Raw genomic sequence first — 22500 nt, 5'->3', positions numbered from 1 at the left:
TGGTTTGAGAATTAGAAGAAACAGGATGCCAATTTGGATTCAACATTATGCAAACTTTGTTTCACCCGAACCGCGGTTTTTTACATTTAGTCAAGTTTTGACTAAATGTTTTAACGTAGAGGGGGGAATCGAGACGAGGGTCGTGGTGTATGTGCGTGCGTGTGTGTGTGTGTCTGTCTGTGTGTGTGTGTGTAGAGCGACTCAGAGTAAACTACTGGACCGATCTTTATGAAATTTGACATGAGAGTTCCTGGGTATGAAATCCCCGAACGTTTTTTTCATTTTTTTGATAAATGTCTTTTATGACGTCATATCCGGCTTTTCGTGAAAGTTGAGGCGGCACTGTCACGCCCTCATTTTTCAACCAAATTGGTTGAAATATTTGTCAAGTAATCTTCGACAAAACCCGGACTTTGGTATTGCATTTCAGCGTGGTGGCTTAAAAATTGATTAATGATTTTGGTCATTAAAAATCTGAAAATTGTAAAAAAAAATAAAAATTTATTAAACGATCCAAATTTACGTTCAGCTTATTCTCCATCATTTTCTGATTCCAAAAACATATAAATATGTTATATTTGGATTAAAAACAAGCTCTGAAAATTAAATATATAAAAATTATTATCAAAATTAAATTGTCGAAATCAATTTAAAAACATTTTCATCTTATTCCTTGTCGGTTCCTGATTCCAAAAACATATAGATATGATATGTTTGGATTAAAAACACGCTCAGAAAGTTAAAACAAAGAGAGGTACAGAAAAGCGTGCTATCCTTCTTAGCGCAACTACTACCCCGCTCTTCTTGTCAATTTCACTGCCTTTGCCATGAGCGGTGGACTGACGATGCTACGAGTATACGGTCTTGCTGAAAAATGGCATTGCTTTCAGTTTCATTCTGTGAGTTCGACAGCTACTTGACTAAATGTTGTATTTTCGCCTTACGCGACTTGTTATTATCTATTTTCTGCTCTCAAATCATTGTACATGTAGTTGTTATTTTGCCTCAGAGAAATAAAATGGAGAAAGCTTACATCGCCGCCCAGGGCCCCAGAGACAACACAGTGGACGACTTGTGGCGGATGGTATGGCAGGAGGGGGTCACTGACATCGTCATGCTCACCAACATCAAGGAGGGAAAGAAGGTGTGTGAGCAAATCAAAATTGTAGTTTGTTACTAAATTGATATATTTGTAAATAATTGTTAAACATGTAGGATCACTTTTGATGTATTGCAGTAAGGAGCCTCAAGCATGTTAATGCCATGTTCAATAAACGCAAAGAAAAGAAGCAAGAAGAGTACCAAAAAGACACTTCCAACTGACCATTTTAGCATATAGACAGGCAGTGCCCTTTGCCCTTTGGGAAGGATAGCTAAGTACAATACTGTGACCCTCCACCACGGAATGAGTCGCATGATTTTCATATTTTTACATGTTCCTAAAGAGTATTTTATGCTCTATCCAGTGGTGAAAACCGTTTTAGGAAAGAGCGAAAACTTTTTGAGTTATAAGCCTGTGACTAAGGTGACCCTCACACTGTTACCACAGTCCCCCCGGACTTATATTAAGCCCAGCGCAAAATCGCGCGAGATGACATGCGACTCATTCCGTGGTGGAGGGTCACAATTAGGTTTAAGAACAGTTTAACATTGATTGAAAAGTTCACCAAAAGCCAGTGTGCTGTGAAATCTACTCTGAACAGGATTCAGAGCGATCTGTGTCTTATACTTCAGCGCTAACCTCGTTAACCACAGGGATTATTTCATGGTCAGGGAACAATTCGCTGATCAAGTATTGATAGTAATAAAAGATAATCTCTCTTTACACATCACGTTTGTATCCTGTTGCTTTGTGGTGTCGAGTGGTATTGTTTTTTGTTTTTTTTACAAATGATAATAGTAAACTAGTTGTCAATGTATGTGTGTTGTGTAGTTTTGGCGATCAACTTTCTACGAAAACTGACTGGCTCAGGAAAGAATTTCACAGATGTTTTAATAGTTGATGTCCAACCATTTTGTGTTGTTTTGTGCAGGCCACAATGGCATAATTACAATACTCTTCATCTGTTTGAAATATGTGTAAACTTAATGTTGTCACATAGTCCAAGTGCTACGAGTACTGGCCGGCCCAGGGAGACAGGCTGACCACTGGACACATGGAGGTGACGGGGGTGGAGGAGGAGACCAGAGCTCACTTCGTCGTCAGGACCTTTGACCTCAAAAAGAGTGAGGTAAGTGTGACAGACAAACCGACAGACAATTAGAGAGGGAGAGAAACAGACAGCCAGCAACCAGACAACCAGACAGCCAGACAGCCAGACAGCCAACAACCAGACAACCAGACAGCCAGCAACTAGACAAACAGGCAGACAAAGAAGACGACCACAAAACAGTCGAGCATTTGGTCAACTAAGATTACTTAGTTTTAGCTTTTGAGTAGTTTAATGAACCATTTCTGCAGCAGAATCTGATTCCGGGCCCAAAAGTGGCCACCCCAGGTACTTCTTAAATATATTACACATTCATCCATTTCCTACAGGGCTCAGACAAGCGGCGTGTGAAGCAGTACCACTACCAGAGCTGGATGGACCATGAGGTGCCTGCCACCACGCCTCTTGTCAATTTCTGGCGTTACGTCAGGTCACGTGCTCCACGCACAGCTCAAGCTCCGCCCCTTGTTGTGCACTGCAGGTTAGTGTAGTTACATTAAGGTGTCAATCACCTTGGCAATCAAAGTCTTGGGAAGAGTTAGACATGAATTTAAGTAGTATCTTTCAATGCCACATTCAGTTTGAGTTCTATTATAGAATACTGAACACAATGCAAATTAAAACATGGAAACAACCCATTTTTGCGCAATTTCTTTTGGCGTTTTCTGCTTTTTTGGAAGGTATATTTTACAGTTTGGTTTTTCTGTGTTATATTTGTGTTATGGATGTTGAATTTTTGAGGTGATATATATCTAATATTTCAGCGCTGGAGTCGGCAGATCTGGAACCTTCATCGCTCTTGACATCATCATTGATCATGCAGAACAGAAAGCAGAAGTGAACATCTACAACACTGTGGACAGGCTGAGGGATGACCGCTGTCTCATGGTGCAGAACAAGGTAAAGGACAACGCAAACAATGCATTGGTTTTGCAAAACTAAAAAAAACAAGAAAGGTTCATTTTAAATTTTGTGAACGTATTATTTTGTCTTGAATTAAACGTTCCATAAATGTAACCTTTGTGGGTTTGTTTTTTTAATCTTTGATTTGGAACGTCAGCAGTCAATTAGTTGTGGATTTTATTAGGTTTGCATTTTAAAGCACCATTGATAAATATAACGTTTTCTAAAACTCTGGTCATTGTTGCATTTACAAAGAGAATATCCTTTTGTGTCCAGAACCAGTACGTGTTTCTCCACGAGGCAGTGGTGGAGGCCTACATGAGTGGAAACAGCAGGATACATATGTCAGACATGGACACCGTCCTCCCACACACAGTCGCCCATCACACGCCTAGCCACAGGGTTGACCGAGAATTTGAGGTAGGCCATGCAATTCAACGAATAGTACTGTTTTGATAACAAGAAGTTTAGTGTTAATCTTGTTGTTCATATATTTGCTTAAGTATTTCATGCATTCAGAAAATTCGAGAGTATCAAGGACTTAATTGAAGTTACAAATCCATGTAGCCGTGCCTTCATTGTTTTGCCTATTTCGAATAAATGTCTTTTTTCAAACATAGGGCAATTCCATCAGGTATTAGGAAAACATTATTTTCTTTTTCGTTGCAGAATGTTGCATGCCTTCCCGTGATTTGATTTCAGTGCAAGTAGAATCTTAATTTGCTTTATCGTTGTTTTAACATATGATTGTCGTGAATTTAAATATAGTTTATTATCTGCACACTGGCTAATCTTAATTACTTACAATATGTGCATATATGATTTTTTTTTTAATTTTCTTGCTGATTTTTCTGTAAATTTAAAGACCAGGTTTAACTTGTGTCGCCTTCACTGACATCTCGTTTTAATTTGAGAATGAACGAGACACTTACATTTGTCATCAACAGTTCAGACAAAAGTTTACATTACTGTACGAAAATGGCTTTATTCAATTAGCAAGTATCCTTGTTTCACAGTAAAAACTGCTAAGCATCATGTGCATGTGTACGCATGCATTCTTGTGTGAATGTGACTTAATTGTGTTGAAAAATGCGAATAGCGAACACGTACATTTCTAAATGTATGCAACTTTTCAATGTCTTAGATTTATTTCGCTTTTCAGGCACTGTGCAAGATGCGTGATTGTCTGACAACCCCAACCTACACCACTGCCAACCTGAAAGAAAACCGTGCCAAAAACCGCAATCCCAATGCCTTACCCAGTAAGACTGAAATCATCCACGTGTCCCTAGACAAAGAGCAGGAGCATTCAAGACGAACAAATGTGGTTTTATCCGTCTCATTTGCAAACTAGTGAAATGTCTGATAAGGGTTATGAAATCCTAGAGACACAATCAGGAAACGTTTCTGGTTGTAAAGTATGGCACCACACTTTAGAAAGAAAACAATTCATTTCTACAGAATGAAATGGTTTTTTTATGTCAAATTAAATATCTGCCAATGATTGCAAATAGCAGTGCTGTAGCTGTCAAATTCTTGCTCTGGGGACATTACAGTTTTGCCTGTGACGTGTAGTGGTAAATAGAAGTAGCAGTAGGTTTTCTCTTCTTCTTCTTCTTCTTCTTCTTCTTCTTCTTCTTCTTCTTCTTCTTCTTCTTCTTCTTCTTCTTCTTCTTCTTCTTCTTCTTCTTCTTCTTCTTCTTCTTCTTCTTCTTCTTCTTCTTCTTCTTCTTTCTTCGGTGTTCTTTCTTCTTTCTTCTTCTTCTTTTCTTAATGTTTCTTCAATGTCTGCTTTATGTAATGTAAATTAACATGAACACAACTGTGTGCTCTGTGCATGTTTCAGACGACAAGCACCTGGTGTATCTCACGAAGCACGTGAAGGGCAGGAACCAGTACATCAACGCTGTCTACATGACGGTAGTGTTTTTCTCCAATTTAAAAATGATTGTTTTTTTTTGTTTATTTAAACTCTGCTTTGCCTTATTACATGTTGCTTGAAACAGTCAATATTTGTGTGTCTTCAATTTAGCACGCGGTTGGTTTGCATTTGTTCGAATAGCAGAGGCATCCACATTGTTGAAGACTAAAACCAACCAACGAAATGTGAATTGTAATTCGCCTTATGAAGAGATTGTGTCCTTGGAAGTGGTGTGGAAGCTACGTGAAAAACATGACTTCAGTTTCAATATTAAGTCTCACATACGAGAATATTTGAATTAAAATATTCGTTTTAGCTTCGTGTAAAGCAATATTCATCGAGTGTTCCTCTGTGCAGACCTTCCTGCAGCAGCAAGGCAGCATCATGACGCAACTTCCGCTGCCGGACACCCTGGTTGACATGTGGAGACTGGTGGACGGATGTGACGTCAGCACCATCGTCAGCATCGGTGACGTGGGTGGAAAGAAGGTAATTTGTAAAGTCTTTCATTAACAGGAAATCTATGTCTGGCCTGAATCACCAGGAGTTCTCTTGGAGGTTTCTTTACTACCGAGACAACATATTGCGCTGTGCCGGTTTGGTATAACCGAAGCTGATTGTGTACCTTTAAAGGTAAAACAAATAGCCAAAGAACTAAGCTAGTAAACCATAAAGTGTGCGCTTTAATTTCACAGTGTTCACACATTAACACTAAATCTTCTAGTCTATTTTAAAGGATAGATTAATGTAAACCGTAAAATGCGCGCTTTATTTTCAGTGTTCTCACATTATCAATGCCACACAACATAACAATATAAAACAAAATGTATCAGAAAGAATTACATGTGATCTTTATGAAAACCCTAACCTTATAATTGAGGCTGTAGATCCAAGTGTGTGACGCTTAATCCAATATGGTATCCAAAAGGGGGTAAAACGAAAGTTTTGAGCGAATTGACTACGTCGCAGTCCGCACAGAAAAGTCAGTGCTAAAGGCGACAAGCCAACGCTAATAGTAGTTGAAGGGAAGCAACTCCTTCAAAAATTAACGTGTTTTTAGTTGCCAGTTGCGTCCCTGCAATCCTTGTCGCTCCCAACAAGGAAAAAAAATAACAAACCTTGCCACCGATATATCGGCGGCATGTCTTCAACGGGGGGTATAAAGTGCCGCCGATATTTCACCGGCACTACTCGAATGAGTTAAACAATAACATTTAAATTCTTAGTTTTGATAGGTTCCTGTTGTAATGTTGTTATTTGGAATATGGACTAGTTAAAGGTACTGAACTTGTCAAATCCAGGTGCACGGAGCCCCTGGGGCTTTTAGTCATACCTCAGGCAGCTATCCGTTAGAAGAACTACCAAGTTTCATTGAGTTGCACCCAAAGAGTCAAGAACTGCGATTTTTTAACGAATTAATTTCGTACTCGGACCCGGCTGGTCTTGACCTATTTTTGGATCTAAATTTAGATCAGGTAGATCACCACATCATGCACAAAAAGACACGTCACTAGCAAACTATGTCAGACGTCATCATGAGTTTGTGTAAAACAAAATGGAGGCCGGAATCACTCAGTTCAATCGAACTCCGACCAAACACCACGTACTAACTAGGTTAATTTATGCACTCGCGTGAACAAGAAACTGTCGAGCTTCACAGATGTCGTCGTTGGGTAGTTTTGGGTTTGATTTACTACCATAGGAGAATTTTTCAACTGTAAATGCACTCAGCTGCAACAAAAACGCAAAACGAAGGCTGTGAGCTGCACTGTGCCTTTAATGTTTGTCAATGACATAACAATTCTTGTGTTTAATGAAGTTGGTAAATATTTGTATTTGTTTGCTTTAAATTGACAGAACGTGTGTTGCTACTGGCCCAAGGAGGCAGAGCGCAAGATACACGCTGGGCCCTACACTATCAGTTTCAAGTCTGCGGCTAAAGTGGGAGACGCTCTCTTTAGTTACATGCTCTATATGGAAACTGACGTAAGTACTCAGTAGTATTTCCTCAAAATGTCCGTATGAAGATATTTTTGCTAAGATTCAGCTACGTCAAACTGGGACTACTTAAGTTCATGCATTTGGCATTTTGTACATGTATATATTCTGTGGTCCCCTCCCTTCGGAGTTTTTAACTTCAATCGCTAAGGAATAGCCAAATAGTTTGACGGGACATGACAAAAGAACAACACCCCGGAGTTGTTATTCAATGTGTTGACACTGAGTTGGTTATGACTGAGAATGCCTTTTCCTTTACCAATATTGAATAAATAGTTATGAACATATAAATTATGCCTTTCAGCGTTCATGAAGTCCTCAGGTTATAACTGAAACTGTCCTTCATCTTTGCTTTTTCAACAGTTATAGGAGCTGAGTCAAGATTTTTCGGGTGGTCTGCCCATCTTAGATCGTCTGCACCTGAAAGTTATGAGAAAAACACGCGCTACATTGCATTTCAGTATCGATCGCGCAAAATTGTTTCAGGGTAATTGCGAGCTGATAGTGTTGCAACTTTATTAAAGTTCATGTCAAATAATGTTGATGGTTTATGTCAACGCATTGCACAGACCGAGAGCAGAGAAGTGAGAGTGCTGCATTACGCGGGGTGGACAGGACAGGTGGCAGACAACATGGCGGACCTGCTTCACCTTCTGACCTCTCTGCACACGTCCCACCACGACAGGGGAGGCAAGCCTGTCATCGTGCAGTGCATGTGAGTTCCTTGACGTGTTCCTGTTTTAATTATCTCTTTTCGGTCCGTGTATTTCATCTAAAGTCGGGGTCACCCCCGGGAACATGCCCCTAATGGCTTTTCAGTAAGGGCGTAAAATTAGAACTTCTACCGGCCCCCGTAGCGCAGTGGTTAGCGAATCGGGCTGCGGGCCGGGAGGTCGTGGGTTCGAATCCCGTCAGGGTCATGTGGGTTTTTCGGGCTACGGTCGGCTCCTTCCCAGAGTGGAAGTGCTATGGTTCCTATGGGAAGGCTGGAATCACACAGCCGAGTGTCATTCACTTAACGAATGCGACTTTGAGGGTGCTCAGGTTTACCTGACCAACACCGCAGGTGCGGCAGTTCTCGGGCCCGGTTAACACCAGGATATATTATGACAGTAAGCGTAGAGTGCTGCTCTGTCACGTAGTCTCAAACCAAATTGGAAATCCATAGCATCATCATTATAATCATCCTCATTTTATTAATCATCCAAAATTATAAAAAATGTCCTTGCTCTTGTGGCCCTTCATGCCCGGAGCTCTCATGGTGACCTTGGTCTCAGTGTTCCTGTTCCTTCCTTCCCTGAATAGTACTTCTGCTGTCAGTCTTCAACGTGTGACGTTCTGGGGGGTCGACGGAGGGACGTAGTGGCGGTTTGCTTTCTGGAGGGGACGCTCACTCAGTCTGGCTCCGCGACTTAGCAGTCAATGTCGTTAGTAGGGGGCATTGTTGGTAGTGGGTTGAGTCCGTTAGACCCACTACTGAACACCGCCGAGGTGACTCAGCAGAAGTGCAGTGTCAACTTCCGAGGGTAGCCTACCGCAGCGACCCGACTTCCCTCCCTGGAGCGTCTGTAAAATCGACAGGTCTGGCAGCGGAACGTAATTCAGATGTGGATGGAGCAGCGAATGCAGGGACGGGGCGCATCTTGAACACACGGCCAGTACCGTGTAACTGGCCTTGATACGGAACGATCCAAGGGGGGCAATCTCAGTCATCTGAAAGAGGGAAATCCAAACGCAATCCGCTTTGTTCGATTTTATGGGCTTGGACGATAGAGAAAAATAAGAAAAGCAAAAGCTGGAGTCCAGTCTGGACGAAACTGCTATCAAGAACGCAGAATTAATTTTTTTCTGAGTTTTTTTGTGTGCCGTAAGCGCCATGTTTATCGGAGCAGGAAACTCTTCCAGAGTGAGGCCCCTTCGTTGATGCATGTCAACAAGCATCAGATGAGCGAGAAGCGAAATTGTGCCGCAACTTCAGTTTTAGCTCGACACGGCGCTTACGGCCAAAAAGAAACTCAGAAAAAATCAATTCTGCGTTCTTGATAGCAGTTTCGTCCAGACTGGACTCCAGCTTTTGCTTTTCGTATTTTTTCTCTATCGTCCAAGCCCATAAAATCGAACAAAGCGGATTGCGTTTGGATTTCCCTCTTTCAGATGACTGAGATTGCCCCCCTTGGATCGTTCCGTATCAAGGCCAGTTACACGGTACTGGCCGTGTGTTCAAGATGGGACGGGGCGGCGTGAGAGTACACTGGAACAAAAAATGGAACTTCTCTGTGATCTTTTTTTTCTGTCCTTGGTTGTTGCTTGTTTTTTTCTCTAAAATATGAGTTTTTTTCCCTTCTTCTTTGTTTTGGGTGTTTGAATAAAGACATTATTACACGAGTAATTATAAGAGCAAGGTTGTTGAATATTTCTGCAGTGACGGAGCGTCACAGAGCGGCGTGGTGTGTGCACTGTGGGACGTCATCAGCCGAATGACGTGTGACGCAGAGCTTGACGTGTACATGGCCGTTAGACAGCTGCACACTGTCAGACCTGAGGCCCTCACCTCTGTGGTCAGTTGATGAACAGTGTGTGTGTGTGTGTGTGTGTGTGTGTGTGTGTGTGTGTGTGTGTGTGTGTGTGTGCGTGCGTGTGTGCGTGCGCGCGCGTGTGTGTGTATGTGTGTGTGGGTGTGTGTATATATATATGTGTGTGTGTGTGTGTGTGTGTGTGTGGGCGGGGTTATTACAATAAATAATTTTTAAAACAATTGCATGCAGAGGCAGGGTTGATTCACCTTAGATCAAGTAGCTGTTGAACAACAACATAGATAAGAAGAAAACACAACAGGTCAACAAGTATTACCAAGCAAACATACAAGAAACTGGCGACAGTACTTTGTACCAGTTACTCTTGCAGTCTAGACATGACATACATTTTGTATTTGTTCACACCCGCGAAGCTTTTTCATGGAATCTTCGTTTGTTTCTATTTGTTCCAGGAGCAGTACCGATTCTGTTACGAAGTGGCCCAAGCGTTTAAAAATTCACAGAATGTCTACGCAAACGAGTAAAACATGTGTAGAACGCGTATCCTATGCTGTGACTCCACAGAAGGAAACAAAACTGTGCAAAATAAAACAAACGATACTAATCTAACCATCGGTGATCTTTCGTCTATCCTTTCATTTGAATTTTGCTGACAATGGACGGATTCTGGAAATATTTCTGTCGGGTTTTCATACTTATGGAAGCGTTGCTTTCCATTGTTTGTCCTAACTTTTCAGTTGAAACATTTAGGCACGCTGCATGCGACATGTTGACTTGCCTCAGTGTTTATGTGGAAACAAGGAAAGGAATTCTTCCATGCTCAACGCATACAAACTTGACAGAGTTGTCAATTGCTGAGTGAGTTTAAATGACAATTAGAAACTGCTTGTAAAAAAACCCAATCATGAGGCTATTTTGAAAATGTACTATCATGTTTTGAACATGAATCTGAACGTGTTCGATTTCCTGAATTGTATAGTGTCAGTATGTAAGACGCTTGCGCACAATATGAAAAAGTGTGTGAAAGAACGGGCCACAATGCGAATAGATTGCTTGAGTATAACGTTGTTCGTACTGCTGTACATCTCCCTTTAAGGACTGTAAATATAAGCGATGTTAATTGTTCATTCTCTGACGTTCCGACCTTTTGTGGAAAGAAAGTGAGATTAGGTGAAGACATTCGAGAAGTTCTCGTAGATAAAAAAATACAGCCCAACCTGTTCTGAAGGATTTTGGAGAAAGTTTTGAGATGAAATTGATGAAAAGAATTACCAGTCCTGCATTGGAACATTTTTCTAAAACATGTATCTGACGAATACGTTACTGTGTAAAATGAAAGTGAAGGCTGATACAAATTGTACATATTGTAAGGATGCAATTGATGTGTTGGGACATTTTGTCTTTGAATGCCCAGCTGTGTTCAGGTTTTGGAAATAATTATATTGTAATGAACATATTAGTAAACATTGGCGAAAGAGTTAAGCTGAATGTCACATATGTCCTTTTTGGTATACAAAATACTAGCAGAAATATGAAGAATGTTAATCACATTTATATAAATCGCAAAGATGTGCGTAAGCATTTAACAAAAAAAGATTCACGATTAACCCTGAACATTATTTTTGAAAATCATGTGTGTAAACATTTTGTTAAGACTGCCCTCTTTTGTTTCTTTGTTTGTTTCTTTTTGTTTGTTTGTTTAGTAAGTTTGGCTGTTTGCTTGTTGTGTTTTTATCCTGAGTAGGTTAAGTTTGAAATTTACCGCTTATTGCTGAAGTACACATTTCAAAGGGGAATTTAATTAATTCTTGGCATATTTTGTTGTTGTTTGTTTTGTCGGAAGTGTTGTTACACTTGCATTTTAAGCATGAGACACGTACATTGCATGTTGTCTTTGCTGCTGAATGGATTGTAAAAGAAAACCACGTTTCTGTTCCTTTAAAATCTTAACTTAAATTAATGTTGTTTGATCTATGCTTGAACCATGCTTGAGTTATGTTTGAAGTTAGACGCATGTGTGTAAATCATGTATGTTAACTCAACATGGGTTTCTGTTTTATTTTACGTATTGTTGAATACTTTTACCTACGGGTTAAGGAATTCGGACCTGTATCATAAAAACGTGTCAGTTTTTTGTATGAATATCTGAGCATGCCTTTTTTCGGGTCTTTCTGATTTGTAGTGTTGTAGTGATTTGAAAGTCACAAAAATAACAAACACACACACACACACACACACACACACACACACACACACACACTTTCACACATACACACACACACACGCACGCGCGCGTGCATACAAAATCACTTCTTTGAAAATGACTTAGAAACATATATCATTTTATTAAGCACTTTACAGGAAACAATGGAATTGCAAAATCGAATTAAAGAAACAAATTTAACATGGTATTGTTTTATATGAGGCACTCGTTGAAATGTGTTTATGATTTGAATATGTCTTATTCTGAAAGTGTATAAGTACTGTTTACATTACACCAAATAGTATTTAAGTTCGAAAAGTATTGAATATGCATTTTGTCCTTTTCAGGGTGTATTTTCAGGATTTACTAGTTTACCTTGTAATAATTTTGCTAATTTTAAGGTTAAACAGCACTGTACACAATTTGATGTTTAAAATGTATCATTGAATGGAAAGTTCTTAAGTTAATCTTAACATGTCTTTCTGTATGTTAAATTTGAAGTAAACTGTATTATTTTCGTGTGCCATATTCTTTTGTGTATATTCGTGTTTGTGTGTGTGTGTGTGTGAAGGTGAGTGTGTGTGTGTGTGTAGATATGTGTGTGTGTATGTGTGTGCATGTGGGCGTGCATGTGTGTGTGAATGCGTGTGTGTGTATGTGTGTATGTGGGCGTGCATGTGTGTGTGAATGCGTGTGTGTGTGTGAAGGTGAGTGTGTGTGTGTGTAGATATGTGTGTGTATGTGTGTGAGGGCGCGCATGTGTGTGTGTGAATGCGTGTGTGTGTGTGTGAAGGTGAGTGTGTGTGTGTGTAGATATGTGTGTGTGTGAGGGCGTGCATGTGTGTGTGAATGCGTGTGTGTGTGTGTGTGTGAAGGTGAGTATGTGTGTGTGGGTGTGAGTCTAGCAATGACAGCTGCATAGTATAGCTATCAATGAGCAAGGTAATGAAAAATGAAGCATAAATTAAAAAATTGAAAGCGATAAGGTTTAAATATATGCTCATGAATAAAGAAGCCAATATCATTATACCCGAGGGAAAGAAGGGACTTTGACGAGCATTTTACAAAGTTTTGCTATGCCAACTAATTGTCTGTCAATGACTTATTTGTGTCTTCCTTATTGCTATCCTTTTTACAACTGGTATTAGCATGCGTGCGTGCGTGTTTGTGTATGTATGTGTGTGTGTGTGCATGCGTGCGTGCGTGCGTGTTTGGGTTTGTGTGTGTGACTATCAATATTTCAGTATAGATATCATTAATGTACAAGGTAATGAACAATGAAGCATAAATTAAAGAATTGAAAGCAAAACGAAGCTAGTATAATTATGCACGAGTGAAAGAAGGGCATTTTTACAAAGTTTTGCTATGCCAACTAATTGACCCGTCAATGACCAATTCGTGTCTTCCTTATTGTTATCCTTTTTACAACAGTTATTTTTTTAACAACTAGTATTAGCGTGCGTGCGTGCGTGCGTGCGTGCGTGCGTGCGTGCGTGTGTGTGTGTGTATATATGTGTGTGCATGCGTGCGTGCGTGCGTGTGTGTGTGTGTGACTATCAATTTCAGTATAGCTATCATTGATGTACAAGGTAATGAACATGCAATGAAGCATAAACTTGTGTCACCCTTATTATCCTGTTTACAGCAGCCATTACAGGCCGAGCTGGATCGATCGAAACTCCCATCCCGAAATTCGGAATTTCTGAATTAAATGATTATTTATGTATGAATATATGTTCAAATATATTATTGTGTAGTTATATAGAGCAAAACTTGAACATCTAGAGCCACGGTCATGGTGTGTGTGTTAATTAAAACAGCTAGTGTAAACATTAATACAAGTGAACCAAGAACATTTACGGTCCAATTAAACATCCTCCGTTACAGAAGCAAAAACTAATGGTGTACAGTACACATTAGTAGCAAAGATATTTTATGATTCCTTCTGGATCACTACTTTAAAGAACAAAACAAATAACAAGCAATAAAAGACTGCAAACATAAAAAAAACTCAAGTGCTGTGTTTAACTTTCAACCTTATAAGGTCTTAGAGACAATGGAGAAAAAAAATACGTCAAAGAAAATGTTTGAAACACAACTGCTAATTTTCCAATTGAATGCTGCAATCTGTTAAAGTATAAGCATGGATTTAAAAAAAAAAAACATTTTAAATTTTTTTTTTAAGTATAAGCATGGATTGTTTTACACAGCGCTCGTATTGCCATCATTATATACATTGTTAAACGTTGTCCGTCTGTACAACAACATTCAACACACGCTTGAGCAAATGGTAAATGTATGAAGTACAGAACAACGGAGAATCGGATAACTCAAACACAAACTCAAGGTAACTCATTAATCATTAATTTCTCATTTGAGATAATACCTTTTTCCGGCCCTCATGCAGACAAAAAGCAAAACAAACAAACAAACAAACAAACAAACATGAATTAAAACATGACATAACTATACATATATTTGGATTCAGGACATCAAAAGGAATACAATGCAACCATTGTTACATCGGTTTGGCTATTTTTTTTTAATAAACTTCACCCGGATCTGGGCTGACCTCAAGGATAGGATACTAATTAAAATTTGAAAGTTCAAAAGTCTATTTTCACAGAGACTCAGGGGAAAAAGCATGCAGATGCTCCGTGACCGACAAAAATGTCTTTATATATTTTCTAAATGCAGTGTCACTAAAAACCGGTTTCATATGGATCCTCTGCATACAAGCCCCTGCCGTTTCTTGTTTGACTTGCATCTTTTTAATTCATGTTTGTTTGTTTGTTTGTTTGTTTGTTTTGCTTTTTGTCTGCATGAGGGCCGGACATAGTCGCAACGTTTGGTTTTCAATGCTGAATAATTATGGTCAAAAAATTGTTTTGGAGGTCGTATTTAGTGACAAAATGTGTGCGTTTGATACGATGCACAGTGAACTACATGTGTTTATTACAATTACTGTTAGTCAGGGTGAAAATGTCTCACCTCTGTGGAAGCGATTTTGTAGTTTAGACATAGAAAAAGGTATTATGTCCCTCACACAGTAGACAGCATTGAGTACAAATAACATATATTGCTCACAAACGATTTCAACCGATGCTCGATCATACCGGCTTTGTGGCGAAAGCGTGCTAGCGTCTTCTTTGCACCATGTCAGTGTCGCTTCTTCATGAGCTGTTACCGTGGCCGAACAGTTACGGCGTTTGCCTGACAAGCCATTGAGTCCAGTTCAAATCTCGATCTGCCCTAATTTGTTTTTACCCTTGTCAAATTAGTTTATGTTTGTTTATTTTTCTTCATGTGTAAAAGAGTACGTTGCTAGGAATATCAACATTAAAATATGGTTCTGTAATTCATTTTCTTTAATGATAGGTTGCCAATTGAAGTTGAAGGTACATTCGTATGGTCATGGATTTTCCCCCCACTCACCTTATTTCGTGAACGTTCACTCCAAGGGTGTTTATGTTGTGGCATTTCTCTACAACGTAACGTTTTGTCTCTCTCCTATATTCTGTGTTCTCATTCTTGTTTGTTATTTGACTTTTTTGTTTGCTTGTCTTTCTTTATGATTTGCCTTGGAGTGGATAGGTGTTTTCTTCTACCTCCTTACGAAAACCCGACGTTGACATACAGACTCTCAGGCTCAGTGGCCTCGGCACGTTGAGGCGGGAATTCAGAGTAGGTGTTGTTTTCCGCTCCAATGCAACTGATGCGGATTTTCTCATACACACTATCCGGGTCGTCTGCCTCAGCCCCAGCGCCTTCCGCTGCCCGGGATGGTGGAGATCTCAGTTCAGGGGCCGGTTCCATTTCGCTGAGCAGGATGGGTGGAGCTGAATGAGGTAAAGTAAAACACATGAGAATTGGAGGGGGATGTTTTGTTGTTGATATTGTTTGAGGGTGGTGTTGGTGGTGCACACACACGCGCACACACTCACACAAACACACACAAATACAAGTACAAACAAACACACGCGCATACACACTATCACATATTTGTGAAGCAATTAACTTTTATATAGTAGATTTACACTTTTGTTTCAGTTTTACTTTGTTGTGTATTTAGATAAACTCACCTGTTGCTTCAGTTTCCTCCCATTTCGCTCGCGATCTGCGCAGGCAGCTGTTAAAAAAAATTGGGAGGCCATTTTAATATCTAGGCAGATCATACATGTGTCTGTGCTGTGAGTTGTGGTGTTGGGTCGGGGTGATGAATACTGAGAGAAATAAACATGTCAAACAAAGACACACACACACACACACACACACACACATTCACACTCACACACACACACACACTCACACACACACACACATACACACACACACACACACACACACTCATTTATCTAATATATATATGTGAGATGACCTGTGTGTGTGCCCTTCTACGTATGTATATGTGCACGTACTTTCTTTTTTCTCTGCATATTTGTGTGTGTCTGCCTGTTTCTGTATTTGTGGCTTTTTTCTATGCATGTATGTGTGCGTGTCTTCTATTTGTTTGTCTGCTCGTGTGTGTCCGTCTGTTTATGTATGTTTTTGTCTATGCCTGTGCGTGTATGTCTATGTGTTTGTTTGTTTACCAGATGCAAGCTATGACGCATATGATCACCAGCATTCCAACGCCGGCAGCAGCACCAGCAATCGTCAATGTCCAATCATAGGAAGATGGCAGAGCTGAATAAAATCACAGATTGAATAAAAGAGAAAATAAAAGAGCAAGTATGAAAGACATATATATTAATTTTCTTGAATACGTAATACCCATGCTGTACATTCAATGTGTAGATCAGTAATCCATGGCCTTATGCATGACGCAGGCAAGCACACACACACAGAAGAAAGCTAAGCAGAAACGCACAATACATTTTCTGTCTTTTTTAAAAAAATCTTTGGGGGGGACCCTTCTCAAGAGACAAGCTGTCACGTGACTTACGTGATAGACACCTTCGAAATGAGAGGTGTAGTAAAAGTGAACGGTATACACAAAAGTCTGAAGAAGAAAAAGCAATTGTATACAAGAAGATAAAAAAGGCATACCTTCTAAACGAATTTAGCAGTCCATCCTCGGAGCAATAAACCAGACCTCCTACCAACTTTCGAAGTTATCTTTGTTACATTATTTTCATTTTTGCGAGTAATCGATATTTGTACGAATTTATAGTATAACATGTATTGCAATAATTCCTACCTGAGCAGAGTCCTCCGTCAAGATTACCCAGGCAAATATGACACAGTCCTGTGGTTCTGTTACACTGGTTGTTGGCGCAGGTAGAGCTGAGACAACGCGAACTGCAGTCACTGCTGTAACTACCCACAAGACAGTCTAAGCAAAGAGGGCGGGGGACAAGAAAGATCAAAAGGAAATGTATAAGTGTGAATGGAAAAGCAAAAGTGTACAAGTAACATGTTTAAATAATTCCTAGATTTCTAACACAAATGACGAACATAAGATTTACAGTCCAGTGAGGTTACCCTCATGGAAATTCGGGCTGCTTTCTCCCCGGGGAAAGCGAGCTGCCATACATACGGCGCTACCCATATTTTTTTTCCTGCATGCGTGTATTCATGTTTCCTGAGACTTAATGCCGTGTGAGATGGAATTTTTTTTACTTTATTCCAAGTCCCACGGGTATTTGATGGACATTTTTATCTATGCCTATACAATTTTGCCAGGAAAGACCCTTTTGTCAATCGTGGGATCTTTAACGTGCACATCCCAATGTAGTGTACACGAAGGGACCTCGGTTTTTCGTCTCATCCGAAAGACTAGCACTTGAACCCACCACCTAGGTTAGGAAAGGGGGGAGAAAATTGCGGCCTGACTATTGCATATTAAGAACAAACACCCCCTCAGGTAGCAATAACTGCCGACAAGACGATAAAAACAATAACACACACACATACACACATACACACACACACACACACACACACACACACACACACACACACACACACACACACACACAAGCACACACACACAAAACACACACACACACACACACACACACACACACACAAAAGCCCCCCCCCACACACACACACACACATACACACACGCACTTTTACAAAGCGAAAGGGTCTTTCAATAAAACTGTTATCACACCCACAATGACTTACCATTGCAGAGATCTCCCTCAAAGTAGTCAGGACAGGCATCACACAGCCTGGTTGTAGCGTTGCACTCGTTGTTCAGACAGTTGGAACTCAGACACGACGAACTGCAGTCACTACCGAATTTCCCTGGCACACATCCTGCAAAGAAGAGAAAGTTCGGCGGCTTTACAATTATTTTCATGAAGACTGTAAATAACTGTTTTCTGTTGTTAGTTTGTTTATTTTTTCATGTTTCTGTTTAATCTTCAACATGACTGTTTGTGTCTCTTGTCAAAGCAACTACTATACACGACAAAAACATGATGTGAAGTTATGTTTACCCATTGAACACTTCACCTGCAATGGTTTGTTATATTGCAAGATAGAACCCTTTACAAATGTACTTAACCAAAGGCTCGTGACATTTTATAGATAGATTGCATGCCTGAATGACTTTAAGGAAAGTCATCAAGCAACTGGAATAGACGATATTCGGAAATAACTCTGTCGAGTTTGTATGGGTTGCAGGGCCGGACTACCGGGGGGGTTATGGGGGTTGGGCAACCCCCCCCCCCCCCCCTCCCCAGCCTAAACATGTACCTAACTTATTTAAAACATTTTTTATTATTGTTTATTTTATGCCGTTTCATGCAAGGAGCGACCATTTTGCTATCTCAGAATATGACCTACCCATGGCAACCCCCCCCCCCCCCCCTCCTCTTAGCCTAGTCCGGCCCTGGGTTGTGAAAACGAGAATATCCTTGCTTTTAGTGGGACAAACAATATACATGTGATCCTTATCCACTTGTTTTAGACACCACCACCACCACCCGTCTCATACACACACACCCCATCCGTCAGTGACTTGTGCCTGTAGATTTCTTGTCTTGCTTTAAGCAACCGTATTAACTCTTTCTTCTTCTTCTTCTTCTGGTTTCATGGGCTGAAAATCCCGCGTACACTCGTATTTTTGCACGAGTGGAATTGTACGTGTATGACCTTTTTTTACCCCGCCATTAAGGCAGCCATACGCCGTTTTCGGAGGAAGCATGCTGGGTATTTTCGTGTTTCTATAACCCACCGAACTCTGACATGGATTACATGATCTTTTTCGTGCGCACTTGGTCTTGTGCTTGCGTGTACACACGGGGGTGTTCGGACACCGAGGAGAGTCTGCACACAAAGTTGACTCTGAGAAATAAATCTCTCGCCGAACGTGGGGACGAACTCGCGCTGACAGCGGCCAACTGGATACAAATCCAGCGCGCTACCGACTGAGCTACATCCCCGCCCATTAACTCTTTCAAAACCCATTCAAACCCGACATAATTATATCCGGATTTCGTCGAGTTTGCCTCAACGAATCTATATGTGAACCGTGTGCAGCGGCATGAGTTGTTTAGACGACTAAAGCTCAGACAAGACACACGGCACCGTCAAATACAGCCTGGCAAGAGTCCATACCTTCTATCATGGGGGTGGGGGTAGTGGTTGGTGGGGTGATGGGAGGGGGGGGGGGGGTCCGTGGCACCCCGTCTTACATGGAATCGAGAAGAACGTTTGTAGCACTCAGTGCTATAATTTTGCAGCTTTGCAAGTGCGGATTGGTCTCGTACCTATACAGGTGTTTCCAACAAAGTTGTCTGTGCACGCTGAACAATATCCTGTGGACCTGTCACACTGGTTGTTTCTACAGTTGGCACTGAGACACGATGACGTGCACTGGGGGCCGTACTTTCCTGGACTGCAATCTGAAGTGAAGACATACAATATTTTGAATAATTGGGAATAAAAATGTGTTGATTTAAAATACACGCGTCCATCATCAAGTTATGATATAGTGAACTATTCGTGTTTGTAGTATTGCAAGTTCGACATGGTCTCGTACCTGTACAGGTGTTACCAACAAAGTTGTCTGTGCACGCTGCACAGTAACCTGAGGATCTGTCACACTGGTTGTTTCTACAGTTGACACTGCGACACGATGACGTGCACTGGGGGCCGTACTTTCCTGGACTGCAATCTGAAGTGAAGACATACAATTATTTTGAATAATTGGGAATACAAATGTGTTGATTTAAAATACACGCGTCCATCATCAAATTATGATATAGTGAACTGTTCGTGGGGTTTGGGCATAATTATGTCTACATGCTTAAACATTTGAGAAAAAAACCCTAACAAACATTTCATTGTTTTGGGACCAACATGTACATATAAATCGCGCATAGACTCATACCAACTATAACAGTTCTGAGTCTTATTTCATTAGAACAGTATCGATGGTTTTCGCAGTTATTGGCCATTATTTGGAAAACCAATTTATCGATTTAAAAGTGTATGCGTTCATCATGTCCCATGTATTCATATCATTATGACGTGTTTGGCAGCCACCCCTACCCCCTTCCCTACCCACACCCCAAATAATGTTTTTTAATTAAATAAATACTTGTTTCTGTACATTTGCAATTTGGTTTATCTCTTACCCAAACAACTGGTACCAGTGAAGTTGTCAGTACAAGCCAGACAACGCCCTGTGGATCTGTGACACTGGTTGTTTCTACAGTTGACACTGAGACACGATGACGCGCACTGGGGGCCGTACTTTCCTGGTCTGCAATCTGAAGACAAAAGAACAGGCACTGTTGATTTGTGTAAGAAAAGAGAGAATGCAAGGCTATCAAAGTAAAGCTGATAGTTATAACGTTAGTTTATCAAACATTGGCTACGGGGTGATGGGAGGGGGGGGGGGGGGGGGTCCGTGGCACGCCGTCTTACATGGCATCGAGAAGAACGTTTGTAGCACTCAGTGCTATAATTTTGCAGCTTTGCAAGTGCGGATTGGTCTCGTACCTGTACAGGTGTTACCAACAAAGTTGTCTGTGCACGCTGAACAATATCCTGAAGATCTGTCACACTGGTTGTTTCTACAGGTGGTACTGCGGCAGGATGACGTGCACAGACTGCCGTATTTACCTGGGCTGCAATCTGAAGTGAAGACATACACATATTTTGAATAATTGGGAATACAAATGTGTTGATTTAAAATACACGCGTCCATCATCAAATTATGATATAGTGAACTATTCGTGTTTGTAATATTGCAAGTTCGACATGGTCTCGTACCTGAACATGTGTTTCCAACAAAGTTGTCTGGACACTCGGTACACAGCCCTGAAGATCTGTCACACTGGTTGTTTCTACAGGTGGTACTGCGGCAGGATGACGTGCACAGACTGCCGTATTTACCTGGGCTGCAATCTGAAAAGAAGTCATCTAGTTATTGTGAATTGCTGAGGGGAAAACATTCTGTAAATGTCAAGATGCATACATCTATCATCAAGGTATGACATTTGTGAACTGTTCTTGGTGTTTAGGGCCCTAATGCTTATACTTTTGAAACACAAATACATACATTTCTTTAAAAAAAAGTGTTCACTAACATTACACATACAAATCACACAGAGACTTATCCCTACTACCAAAGCTCTGCCTCTTTTACATGCCGCTTATTTAAAAGGTGTCAATCCTTTTCGCCCCATTTCCTTTTCGCTCCATTATTATATTGTCATGTTTCGCCCCAGGTTTGCCCCATGTTCAGACCTCTGTGTAATAGTAATTGAACACTACACAGTGACCTTTGACCCCAGGCTATGTACGGGATACTTTCTTTCTTTATTTGGTGTTTTACGTCGTTTTCAACCACGAAGGTTATATCGCGACGGGTACGGGAGACGCTCTAAGATTAATTATTAACCGCTACGTATAATTGTAGTGCTTCAACGGCACAGTTTGGATAGTTAAGAAATCCCGAAACTTATCAACAGTACTTAAACTCACGAGATTGTCTTAGAGTGACTTGCAATGAGCCGAATACATGACTGTAAACGTTCGCGAGGGACTTCGACAAACAGAGTTTTTCCCCCTTGATTTTTGTTTTTAATTTTCCTCAAAAACAACTGATTTTGAGTTTTATTTTGTTATTGCTTGGTAAAACATAATGTTACATTGTTGTCTTAGTTGAGCAAGTGTACATGCATCGTTTGAAGGGCATTTTGTCCCTTCTATTTAAAAAAAAACCCCACCAATGACGATGTTTCTAATAAACACTTTTCAGAAAGGCGACTAATCTTGTTTGCTGATGAATATATATTATTCTTGCAACCATACTGGGAAAATGCTTCGGTAACCATAGATTATCCATTTGGTTACCATAGATTACGCAGCGTTTTCACCTCCTGTGCTAACAGAGACTAAGAGGCAGGTCATGGGAAAATCATATATATCTGGTCGCAGCAACATCTCAGGAACTGTTGTTTTTGCTTGGGGGATCGTGGCAAGATCGCAGCAACAACTGAAAAGTTGATCGACATTACTTGTAGCTGCGACCTGGGCGCGGCAAGATATCACAACATCCACAGTACTTCATTGGGAGGTTGGGAGGTTGCGCCTTTTTTTCTTACTATCTCTCCCTTTATCTGGGTAAAATGTAGACCAACACGTGGTTAAGTGGTAAGTTGTTTGAGGTAATAGTGTAACAATTCAGTATGTCTGAAACCTTGGGTCGAAAGGGATGCAAATCCTTACAACTTACGTGTATATCTACACTGTGATGATGAACTG

General features: G+C 40.6%; 3 protein-coding genes across 3 annotated transcripts in view; 2 read left to right on the top strand and 1 right to left on the bottom strand.

The window, feature by feature from the left end:
• Nucleotides 1-3152, top strand: part of LOC138964004 (receptor-type tyrosine-protein phosphatase mu-like) — an 11837-nt gene extending 8685 nt beyond the window's left edge. The window contains exons 12-15 of the mRNA XM_070335877.1: nucleotides 1010-1144; nucleotides 2103-2231; nucleotides 2540-2691; nucleotides 2975-3152. Coding sequence (XP_070191978.1) covers nucleotides 1010-1144; nucleotides 2103-2231; nucleotides 2540-2691; nucleotides 2975-3152 — 594 coding nt within the window. The remainder of the gene's footprint in view (nucleotides 1-1009; nucleotides 1145-2102; nucleotides 2232-2539; nucleotides 2692-2974) is intronic.
• A 309-nt stretch (nucleotides 3153-3461) lies between these two features.
• Nucleotides 3462-12191, top strand: LOC138963819 (receptor-type tyrosine-protein phosphatase epsilon-like). Its single transcript, XM_070335674.1, has 8 exons — nucleotides 3462-3533; nucleotides 4276-4375; nucleotides 4960-5033; nucleotides 5392-5523; nucleotides 6892-7020; nucleotides 7602-7747; nucleotides 9455-9590; nucleotides 10019-12191. The coding sequence occupies exons 1-8, from the start codon at nucleotides 3465-3467 to the stop codon at nucleotides 10088-10090; spliced, it is 858 nt and encodes a 285-aa protein (XP_070191775.1). The 5' UTR covers nucleotides 3462-3464; the 3' UTR covers nucleotides 10091-12191.
• Nucleotides 12192-13933: 1742 nt separating this feature from the next.
• Nucleotides 13934-22500, bottom strand: part of LOC138963988 (cell death abnormality protein 1-like) — a 9473-nt gene continuing 906 nt past the window's right edge. The window contains exons 2-11 of the mRNA XM_070335850.1: nucleotides 21004-21138; nucleotides 20731-20865; nucleotides 20364-20498; nucleotides 19766-19900; nucleotides 19494-19628; nucleotides 17902-18036; nucleotides 16970-17104; nucleotides 16362-16455; nucleotides 15852-15898; nucleotides 13934-15608 (exon numbers count right to left, since the gene is read on the bottom strand). Of these exons, the coding sequence (XP_070191951.1) occupies nucleotides 15382-15608; nucleotides 15852-15898; nucleotides 16362-16455; nucleotides 16970-17104; nucleotides 17902-18036; nucleotides 19494-19628; nucleotides 19766-19900; nucleotides 20364-20498; nucleotides 20731-20865; nucleotides 21004-21138 (1313 nt within the window). The 3' untranslated portion in view covers nucleotides 13934-15381. The remainder of the gene's footprint in view (nucleotides 15609-15851; nucleotides 15899-16361; nucleotides 16456-16969; nucleotides 17105-17901; nucleotides 18037-19493; nucleotides 19629-19765; nucleotides 19901-20363; nucleotides 20499-20730; nucleotides 20866-21003; nucleotides 21139-22500) is intronic.

The sequence above is a fragment of the Littorina saxatilis genome, linkage group LG4 (genome assembly GCF_037325665.1).
Source record: "Littorina saxatilis isolate snail1 linkage group LG4, US_GU_Lsax_2.0, whole genome shotgun sequence".
Lineage (NCBI taxonomy): Eukaryota > Metazoa > Mollusca > Gastropoda > Littorinimorpha > Littorinidae > Littorina > Littorina saxatilis.
The sequence above is the reverse complement of the archived record's forward strand: the minus strand, read 5'-3'. Positions and strand labels throughout refer to the sequence as shown.